The sequence below is a fragment of the Mustela lutreola genome, chromosome 6, assembly GCF_030435805.1.
Source record: "Mustela lutreola isolate mMusLut2 chromosome 6, mMusLut2.pri, whole genome shotgun sequence".
In the NCBI taxonomy this organism is placed as follows: domain Eukaryota; kingdom Metazoa; phylum Chordata; class Mammalia; order Carnivora; family Mustelidae; genus Mustela; species Mustela lutreola.
This window is the reverse complement of record NC_081295.1, coordinates 60481266-60492162: the sequence shown is the minus strand read 5'-3', so window position 1 is coordinate 60492162 and position 10897 is coordinate 60481266. Positions and strand designations below refer to the sequence as shown.

Below are 10897 nucleotides of genomic sequence, written 5' to 3'. Positions count from 1 at the left end.
ACCTACCTGCATGCCAGGACAAATTCTAACACCATTGAAAGGAAATCAACAAAATATAGCAACCAACAAAATGTCAGCAATTCATTTAAAACTTAAGAGGCATACAAAAAACAGGAACTTATAAACCGTAATGAGGAAAAAAATTGATCATTAGAATAGACAAACAAGGACACAAAACAGCCATTAAAATATATCTCATCGGGCGCCTGGGTGGCTCAGTGGGTTAAGCCACTGCCTTCGGCTCAGGTCATGATCTCAGGGTCCTGGAATTGAGTCCCGTGTCGGGCTCTCTGCTCAGCAGGGAGCCTGCTTCCTCCTCTCTCTCTCTCTCTGCCTGCCTCTCTGCCTACTTGTGATCTCTCTCTGTCAAATAAATAAATAAAATCTTTAAAATATATATATATATATATATATATATATATATATCTATCTCCCATCTACCTTTAAAATGATACAGAAAAATATTAACATTATGATTTGAGAAATGGAAGATTAAAAAAAGACTCAAATCTTAAAAAAGGTGGGGGGTAAGGAGTGTCGGGGTGGCTGAATCAGTTAAGCAGCTGCTTTCTACTCAGGTCATGAAGTTGGGGTCCTGAGATGGAGCCCTAAGCCAGACTCCCTGCTCAGTGGGGTCTGCTTTTCCCTCTTCCCTCCCCCTGTTTGTGCTCTCTCTCTCTCTCAAATAAATAAAATCAATCCATTAATCAATAAAAATTTTAAAAGACCCACATTCAACTTCTAGAGCAGGATTGGCCCTAGAAAGGTTGGCATGTTTTTTTCTTACATGGCCAGAGGGTAAATATTTTAGATTTATGGGACATATGATTTCTGTTGCAGCTACTATGATCTTGTAACACAAAAGCAACCACAGACAATACATAAATGAATGGGCATGACCATGTTGCAATAAAATTTTATTTTACAAAAACGGTGGCTGATCCAGGTGCTACAGTTCATTGACCCTTGTCCTAGATAGAAATATACAGTATCCCAGATGAAAAATGTCCTGGGAAGGATTAACTTCAGTTGAGACTCTGTAGAAGACAATATCAGTGACATTAACATAATAACTATTTACAATGAGAAGCAGCATTCAGAGAAAGGATCAGATACCATATTAAACACTCTAGCATCTAAGTAATTGGAGTCCCAGAAAAAGAGGAGAAAAGGACAAAAAAATGTTTAAAGAGATAATGGCTGACTTTTTCCCCAAAATTTGTTGAAAACAAATCCATGATCCAGAGAACTCTACAAATCCCAGTGGCTGAGGAGAATGAGGTTTTGAGTCGTTAGCTAGTTTTCCTGAGGCATTTTCATCGCAAGCTGTGATTCAAATTCTACGTTCACTGATTCAAGAACCCAAATTTTTACCTATTTGATATACTTCCTCTCAAGTTTGATACAATGAGTCTAGTCTCCATCACAAGAGCAAAAATGGTATTTATTGGGAAATCAACTATGTGTCAGACATTGTGCTAGAAATTACTTCATATATTCTATTATTAATTATAGCATCTTTTGGGTAAGAGTTATTTTCCACACTATAAAATTAGAAAAACTAAACTTGTACAGTTAACACAAAATGTGTAAACAACAACCATAATGGTAGAAAAGGACACAAATTCAGGTGTCCTGGACTTATAGACTGTATTCTTCCAGGGGCTTGACTGTATGGCTAGAGCATCTGAAAAAGAAATAAGGCATGTGTGTTATATGCCTAGAAACTGTGCAATATAGGCCTATTGGAAATATGAAATGTATAAATTTGTTGATGAAGAAGAAAAATGAGGCTTTCAATTTAACCAGTAGGTCAAGCAATTACTGGTAACATACAAATTACTCACAATAGTTCTCACAGCAAGTACAATAGTTCCAAGTATGGTTATAAGACTTAGAATCATAAAACCATATGTGAAATTATTTACAGATTGTGGAATCCAGTCTATTCCTTTCAGAGACACGGAAATGCAACCCAGCAAGTTAAATCATTTGCCTAAAATAACATGATTGGTTATTGACCCTTTCCACTAAGGCATCCCCAGTTCCATTCCAGAGAATATAAATTATTCATGCAGAAAGACAAACCCAATTTTGGCAGGTCAGAGATTTCAGTGAGATGTGAATTGGTTAAGGATTGTGATTTATGAATTGAGGCAGCTGTCCGGATTGCCTTATCTCAGCTGTCCTTCTGTGAAATCTACTATTGGGAGTACCTAAATTGATCTCTATTTTATCCCATTCAACAGTTATTGGATATCTCATCAGGAGAACAGTAAATTACTGTAACACAATGCAAAACTCTGAGACTCAAAGGATGCTAGAGAAGAAACTTATGAAGAGATTATTTCTCCTTGTTTGCCAGATGTGAAATAAGCCGAGGTAGTTTGTGACCATACTTTGAAGGATTAAACATAAATCATGCTTTATTTTAAACATATTGAGCACTATACATGTCAATTACATACATTTATATACACACACGCATATATATATGCACAAGCACACATGCTCTACTATACTATAAGCCCAATGAAGGCGGGGGCTCTATTATTCTCACACATAACACATAACAATGTACATAGCAGCTGATATTCTAGGTATGCAATATTTACTGGTTGAGTGAAAATGAATAAGCACAAATACGTAGAAAAGAATAGCTCTAAAGCAAAACCTGTGACGATTTAAAGTATTAATTTAGAGCAGATTGTAAGTAGTAATAATGAAAAATATTTATGGGCTGTTACGTGTTAGCCATCCTGACCAGTGCTTTTCTACAGTTATTTCATTTGGGTCCTATCTTGAGTTGTGTGCAAAATTAGAGGTTTTTCCCTTTCTGGGCTAGACCACACAGGTCTTCAATGTTTTTAATCTCAGAAATTTTAGGACTCCAAGAATATCTGGCAAAAGATTATACATGACTCCCATAGTTTAGAGCAGTGCCAGAAAATAGCAGTAATCAATAAATGTCAGCAATTTGTGTATGCATCTGTTTGTGTGGTGTGTATGTGTGTGTGTGAAAGCACTAGTAATATTAACAGTAGAAGTAGAAAAAGATGTGAACCTGTTTTCACTCCTCTGCTAAAATGAAAAGCTTTAAGCAAGTTTAAGCAAGCAAGCTGGTGCTATAGTTTCAAATTCAGGGCCATTTACTCAGGAAATTGATGGAGGTAACCTGTTCATTTTAAAATCTTTGGAGCTGGGAGAGCAGAGGTATGTTTTAGTAATTAAATTTACTCAAAGCTTCTCTGGGCTTCAGTCCCACTTGTCTTGGCATCTTAGTAGACTCTAAAGGAAGAGACACACCCTCCCAAAAAAGATCAAACAGAGACAGAGGAAAGACATTGAAAATAAACATACATATTTCAAAGTTACTGAAAGAATAAATCTTAAAATTTCTTATCACAAGAAAAAAAAATTCGTAACTATGTATGGTAACAAATGTTAAGTAGATTTATTGTGGTAATCATATTGAAATATATACAAATATCAAAGCATTACATTGTACACCTGAAACAAACATAATGTTATATGTCAGTTATACCTCAACAAAATTTTTTTAAAAAGTGGGATTTGCATGTTATTCATTCTTCCCAAAAATGTTCTTCATGGCCAATACAAACGTTCTTTAGGTTGAAGAAAGCAGTGACTCTTCCTTTCTTAAAAGGGATAATTAACATTCTGTAGTCTGAATAACTAAAAAAATTTAATAGAAAAAAAAGATGATTCGGGGTCTCATTAAACACAGGAGGAATGGTTTCTCAAATACTTTTAATAATCTTCATACAACAACCCTGTGAGGTAAATACTACCATCAACCCCATTTAGAGAAACTGACACTCAGAGATGGTAAATACTTTTCCCGAGATCTCAAATCTAACCGAGTGGTGAAACAAGGGTCCAAACAGGTTTTCTGATTCCAGAGCCCATATGTTCTTCCTCCTCGCATGGATACCAAATGAGAAAGAAATTTAGCTGACATCATTTCTGGGGAGTCATTCACATTTCTCAAGTACTCCCTTGGCACATATTACACTGTGTTAGTTCTCTGCTTGGCTTTTCCTCTTCACATTGAGAACAGGCCAGGGAAATACAAAAATGGCCAATCTTCACAGAACTAATAACCCCTGAGATTTTTGCAGGAGAAAATAAGAAACCCAGACTTATTTTCCCTTAATTCCTCATATTTCAGAGTCCTAACAATCACCGCAATAATATTCTCGTGTGCCTACAGCTCACCAGTTAACAAAAAGCAATTCATTCACTATCTTTCACCCCCTGGTTTTGCCATCTACTAACTGTAACTTTGGGTAGATTACTTACACTCTCTGGGCTTCACCTGTAAAATAGACATGCAAAAGAACATATCTCACAGAGTTGTAAGAACTCTGGGGAGATAATTTTTTAAAAATACTTAATAGCAGATAGAAATCATCCCATAGGCTAATATATTATTATAAGAGAGTTTTTTCCCATCTACTCTAGTTCTTCTCATATGCTTTTCACATCAGGAAAGAAAGGCTCAGTGGACAGCATACAAGCATGGCCCCAAACTTTAGTTTTCAATAATTGATTCTCTAGGAAGAATGTACATATCTTTGATTGCCAATTTGCATTTTGAAACAAACAAGATTCTTGAATATTGTACTTTCTCACTTAATGCCCCCAGTCATGGGGTTGATTGTAAAATCACTATACATTCTTTACCTCCCCGCATCCCTGTCACTGGAATATAACTTCAGATCTTCTTACTAAAAGCTGGAATCGCCATGAGCCTTGCTTTGGCTGGTGGGACATTAGTAACTCTGAAGCAAGCAGAGGCTTGACATGTTCTTGCACTTTTGGCCTTTTCAACTCTCTGTTTTGGAAACTCTATAATCCCCACCACAAGTAGAAGTCTGGGCCAATCTTCAGAAAGACAAGAGACATGTGCCTTAGTCACCCAAATCACTCTGGGTCAAGTCTGCCAACCTCCAGACATGTGAGTTAAGTCACCCTGGATAATCCACCTGGCAGCTGACCTGCTGACTAACCATATATGCATGCAAGAACTCAGTAGAAATTACTAAACCAGTCCAGGCTGGGTGAGATAGTCTCCTAAACCACAAGTGAAATAAATACTTTTTATTTTGGCTATTAAATTTTAGAGTGACTTGCTATGAAAAAAGTCTCAACTGATACAGATATTGAAAATATTGGAACAAAAAGTCACACAGGGGACACCTGGGTGGCTCAGTGGGTTAAAGCCTCTGCCTTCAGCTCAGGTCATGATCTCAGGGTCCTGGGATTGAGACCCACGTGGGGCTCTCTGCTCAACAGGGAACCTACTCTCCACACTCCCTCTGCCTACCTCTCTGCCTCCTTGTGCTCTCTCTCTCCCTGTCAAATAAATAAATAAAATCTTAAAAAAAGAAAAAAGGTCAGACACTACAAAAACAAACCCTAAAATTGCAGTAACATCTTCAGTAGGCAGAAAGTGGAAAAAGGAACAAAGAAACTATTACCAAAGGCAAGAAAAGCAATGTGAAATTCTTAGTAGAAGCTGGAAAAGCATTGAGAAAATAACTGTAGCAGGCCAGAAATATGGTGACTCTTATAATATGAAGACAATCAGCACAATAGTCACCTGAAATAACATGAAAGATTAAAAAAACATACTAATGAAAATCTGGATTTGGCTAAGAAATCCAAAAAGAACTCTAAAAGTAACAGGTTGGTACTCCTAGCCACATTTTTGTTTGTCTGTTTGTTTTGCTTGGTTTTTTTCCTAGCCACATTTAGTAAGGTATAAGAAGAGAACAATGACCTAGTGAAGGGACCTAGAGATGAAATTGCAGGCAAATTTGGGGAAAATATAGAGGGATCAGGACTTGCTACCTGGGAATTCTTTTTGTTTTGTTTTGTTTTCATTTCTAGTGTCCCTGGCAAGTAAAAATTCCTAATGTAAGACTACAAATCAAATCAGTAGTATGACTATAACATTCTTGGATAAACCTCAAAATATTTAAGACATGACTAATTAATATCTCATTAGACAGAAGTTTTCTAGAAATCTTTAAAAGCATGGTCTCAGAGACGTTTTATCCTTTCTTAAAAATAATTGAGGGTATAACTCTTTTTCAAACTAAGTGCATTAAAACTGGTACATTGGAAACTAAAAAAGTGATTAAGAGAGCTGTACCAAGAAACAAAACAAAACAAACAAAAGCAAAACAACTACTAGTTTCAATCAAATGGATAATATTAGTCAAACTGTAAAAAAGCCTTCTGATCCTCCACATTTCTAGCAGGAGGCAGTCTAAGGAAGTTACTCAGGTTCAAATGCAACCATTTTTTAATGAAAAAGGTTAGATGTTTTCAGCTAAAAGCACAGATGATGGAGTCGCAGACTTTGACAACAATGCACCAGGAAACCACTTTGATCAAGAAGTACTGTACAATAGACTGGGGAGCATCTTTCAAAAGTAGTACTAGGGCTTAAGCAAGGGATATTCAGTGCCTTCAGAATAGGGAGAACTGGCATTATGTCCTATGCAAAATTTCAAAATTGCTATGGGCCAGTAATAGCAGTGTGCCTCCTGTTCTCCCACACTGCAAGTGGAGGTGTCAGAGTTCTTCTATCCCTCTATCACTATTGTGCATTAACGTTGTGTGGAAGAGAACTTTTGCTTTTCTTTCTTTAGATTCTGGCTCCTAAGGAGCCATATATCAGCCACATTCAGATTTTCATGTGATGCAAATCACAAAACCTTGGATTTCAACCTTAATGTTATGATTGGATGAGACTTTTACAATGCTGAAATGAGGTGAAGATATGTGGGAGAGACATGAATATGTGTCATCAGAGGGCATATTGTTGTAGAACATAAAATCAGTCACAAATTATTCCTATCTCTGTACCCATACCTCTGCAATCTGGCTGCAGGTCAATTGACAGGTAGTAGCTATTTCTTGAATTTGGGCTGACAGTGTAACCTGCTGTATCTAATGGAACATTAGTAAACATGAAGCAAGTCGAGGACTAAATAATGCTTGCACATTGGGGATTGCCCTCTTTTGCTGCTTCTAGTACTGTCAGCTCTTAGCATGTAAAGAGGTTCAGGTTGTCATCCTAATTAATAGTCCTATCAATTGCCAAACGTGAGACCAGAGTCACTACAGCCACTGTCTTAGCTGGTGAGTTGACCTCACATTTGGAAGGTAAAACTGAGCATTCATCATTTACTTCTTAACATTTTCCCTTTGGAAGACAGTTGTCCACAGAAATCAGCAGTTTTGTTCTGCTCTTCTCATGCATAAATCTTAGAGAGGCAGGAAGGCACTTCATGTGGGAAAGGCAGCTAGAATACAGCACTGATGAGGCCTGCACCTGTGTCTGGCTAAGAATCACACTTTCTTGAGGAGATAAACCACATCCCTCTTCCAGCACAATCTTTATGGTAATGAGAGTATAATAAGGGTGACATTTTGGCCTCTATGTGCTTTATACTTTTGTCTTATGGCTCGATTGGATCATAAGCTATAAGGGGAAGAGCAGTATTATTTATTTGGTCACCATAGATCCCAACAATGAAAATTAAACTGTGTTTCTACCATTTGCATATGCAATTAAGGTTCAAGCTAATTTTGTTCATCTCTGAAAAAACACAGGAAGACTTTGATGATTTTAAATGTTTGACCCTAGTGTTTGATGGTCTAAACAAACACATCCATTATTGCACATGATAGAAGTCAAAGCAGAATTCCGCCCATACAAAATATAGTTTTGGTTTTTGGATACTGCTTCATAGGCATCAGTAGACAGCAAATCTGGAATTCTGTTTCTGCGAAGATGAGAATATACAGCAATTTCTCTCATCCGGTGGCTCTGAGCGATCATTACATTGTCCACGTATATTTCCCCTATCCAGTACAATACCCCGATTCAACAAGGCCATGGCCCCTTGCCCATTGGCTATAATTGCATGGGTTATACAGTCACTTCATTTGCTAAGGAAAGCAGTGAAGTTGTCTAGAGTTACAGCTTTCACAGATCACAAACAAAACAAAGATGAGGAAGGCAGGTGAATAAGCAGATTTGACCCACCATTGTCTGTACAGGCACCCCTGTGTTATGGTTTCTTAAATGTCCCAGAAATTAATCCTATTCCATGAAAGTAAACAAGAATCAGGAAGATTTCCCATGTAATTTTCTTTTCAGACATACCTAAATGGAGGCAGAGGGGAGGATCACTAAACATTTCGGAAAAAACTCTAAGCTTAAAAATCCACCGATTAGGGGCGCCTGGGTAGTTCAGTGGGTTAAAGCCTCTGCCTTTGGCCCAGGTCATGATCTCAGAGTCTGGGGATCAAGCCCCACATCGGGCTCTCTGCTCAGTGGGGACCCTGCTTCTCCTCTCTCTCTCTGCCTGCCTCCCTGCCTACTTGTGATCTCTCTGTCAAATAGATAAATAAAATCTTAAAAACAAAAATCCACCTATTAACATATAGGCGATTCTCAGGTAATTGAGAGGCATTGAGGGTTCAGAGCTCCTGTTAGACTGGCCTCTTGCTTTGCTAGCACTCCTGTCTGGCTGGCTGGCTCTGCTGACAGTGTGAGTCAAGGGATTATTACATTGACCACATGCCCTCCGCTTTTCTTTGTTTTTGTTTTGTTTTGGGACAGAGATAGGAAAGTTGACTGGGGCCCCAGAGATCTGAAAAAAAAAAAAAAAAAGGGGGGGGGGAGAAAAAAAGGAGGGGAGAGAAATTTGCAGTGGTAAGTGTTTTCTGCTGTAAGAGTCATGAGAGAATATGAGTTTGATTCTGGCAGACACGAAGTGGCAATGTGGGTCAAGAATTAACCCACAGGGATGCCAGGCTAACAACTTCTGAGACATGTCTTTGAATTACATCAAAAACTTCTATGAAGGATGTGTAAGTATTATACAAACAAACAAACGAAAAATCATTGTTGGAGTCCTGTCTTGTATTTTAACCTGATTTGCATTAAGTGTTGATGAGTAAGAATCTCTACATATATGGAGAATAATATAAATATCAACTGTATGCTTCAGAATATTCTGAATTTAAAACTATAACTAGAATAATTCAGGAACTACATTCAGCTGTTAGTGTTTTAAAGTAGCCGCTCTCTTCTCAATCTGATAATTAAGAAGTAGAAAATAAGCTGTAATGACAATTAAATAAACATCATTTGGTTGTTGAGATAGTGTGCATACTAATGAGTTTAATATTAAATTTATTATCTAATTTTCTAAAAGTGGTCCTAGATATTCTAAGATTCTCTTGGTTTTATTGCAAAAGGATTACAAGGATAGGAAGGACAGTCATTGAATTTAGAGCTTTTTAAATATTTCCAAGATCATACATTTGGTCAGCAACATGTCTTTATTTGACTGTTAGCATTTCATATTTTTGGAGTGCGAAGGGGTGAGCAAGCTCATGATACAGAATTTGCATGGGGCTTAATGAGGTCTGAAATTCTATCTTGCTTCAAAAATTCATGAATCTTAAATATTTTAAAATGTGATAATGAAAACATCCTTTAAAATGTACTTCTTTAATGTTTGTTTTCAAACCATCTTTCTCTCCTAAAACCATTAACAGGTGAAGCCTCCAACTGTGATCGGTCAATTCCACACCCTTTTCTTTGGATCAGTAAGAATGTTCTTCCTTGGCGTGTTAGGCTTTGCGGTCTATGGGAATGAGGCTTTGCACTTCAGTTGTGATCCAGACAAAAGAGAAATAAATCTCTTCTGTTATAATCAGTTTAGGCCAATCACTCCACAAGTAAGTTTTTCTGTGTGCATATAAACCTTCCTCTACACCAGATAAAAACTGTTTCCTTTTTAAATGTAAAAAAAAAAAAATCATAATAAGATGAAGAATATTCTGACAGATATTATTTCTAGAATTATTACTTGTTCTCTAACTTGTTCTATGTTTCAGGTAAATTTGAGTTGGTCAAGAGTTTCCTTCATCTCCAGAATTCTGTTATCTATTGATGTTATAATTATACCCTAGTCCTGTAATCAGAAAATGGAAATTAGGTAGCTACTAAAATAAAATACTTCATTATTATTTGTAATTGGTAGTGATGATAGCAAAATAGGACTACATCTTAGTAATTAAATATGGTCAACATCACTATCTTCCTTATATTATTTTTACTCCTCATAAGACTTATGAAACTTAGAATTGTTAAGTCTGCCTCTGTTAAGAGTCAGTCTCTTTCATGTGTTTTTGGTAATAGGTGGACTGATTTGACTAAGATATTTCTGACATACTTTAGGTGTTCTGGGCGTTACAACTAGTGATTGTCCTGGTTCCTGGAGCTATTTTCCATCTTTATGCTGCATGTAAAAGCATCAACCAAGAATGCATTCTTCAAAAGCCTGTCTACACTGTGATTTATATCCTCTCTGTTTTATTAAGAATCAGTCTAGAGGTGATAGCATTTTGGCTTCAGATTCACCTCTTTGGATTCCAAGTTAAACCCCTTTACTTGTGTGATGCTAGATCTCTTGGGAAAAAGTTTACTATTATAAAATGCATGGTGCCGGAACACTTTGAGAAGACCATTTTTCTCATTGCAATGTATGCATTTACTGTGATTACAGTAGTATTATGTGTTGCTGAAGTTTTTGAGATCATATTTAGAAGATTTTGCTTTCTAATCAGGCAATGATGAGAAGGGTAATTACTTACTGTCATGCCACAATTCTTTACCAATTATTTTTAGTCAGTTCATCTTATTCAGTGAGTGTCTCAATTTCAAACATAATTTTAAACTTACCTCAGTGTGTCTGAACTTCATGTCTAATATAAAACATTATACTAAGTTCTGAGGCAGATATTCCTGAACAAACATTTCATTCTATCTTAATTTTGTCAC

The 10897-nt window shown here is 36.8% G+C and overlaps 1 protein-coding gene across 1 annotated transcript; it reads left to right on the top strand.

The window, feature by feature from the left end:
* Positions 1 to 8877: 8877 nt before the first annotated feature.
* GJE1 (gap junction protein epsilon 1) lies at positions 8878 to 10690 on the top strand. The gene is made up of 3 exons (XM_059177401.1): positions 8878 to 8916; positions 9610 to 9792; positions 10295 to 10690. Exons 1-3 carry the CDS (start codon positions 8878 to 8880, stop codon positions 10688 to 10690), a joined length of 618 nt encoding a protein of 205 aa, XP_059033384.1.
* The last annotated feature ends 207 nt before the right edge of the window (positions 10691 to 10897 follow it).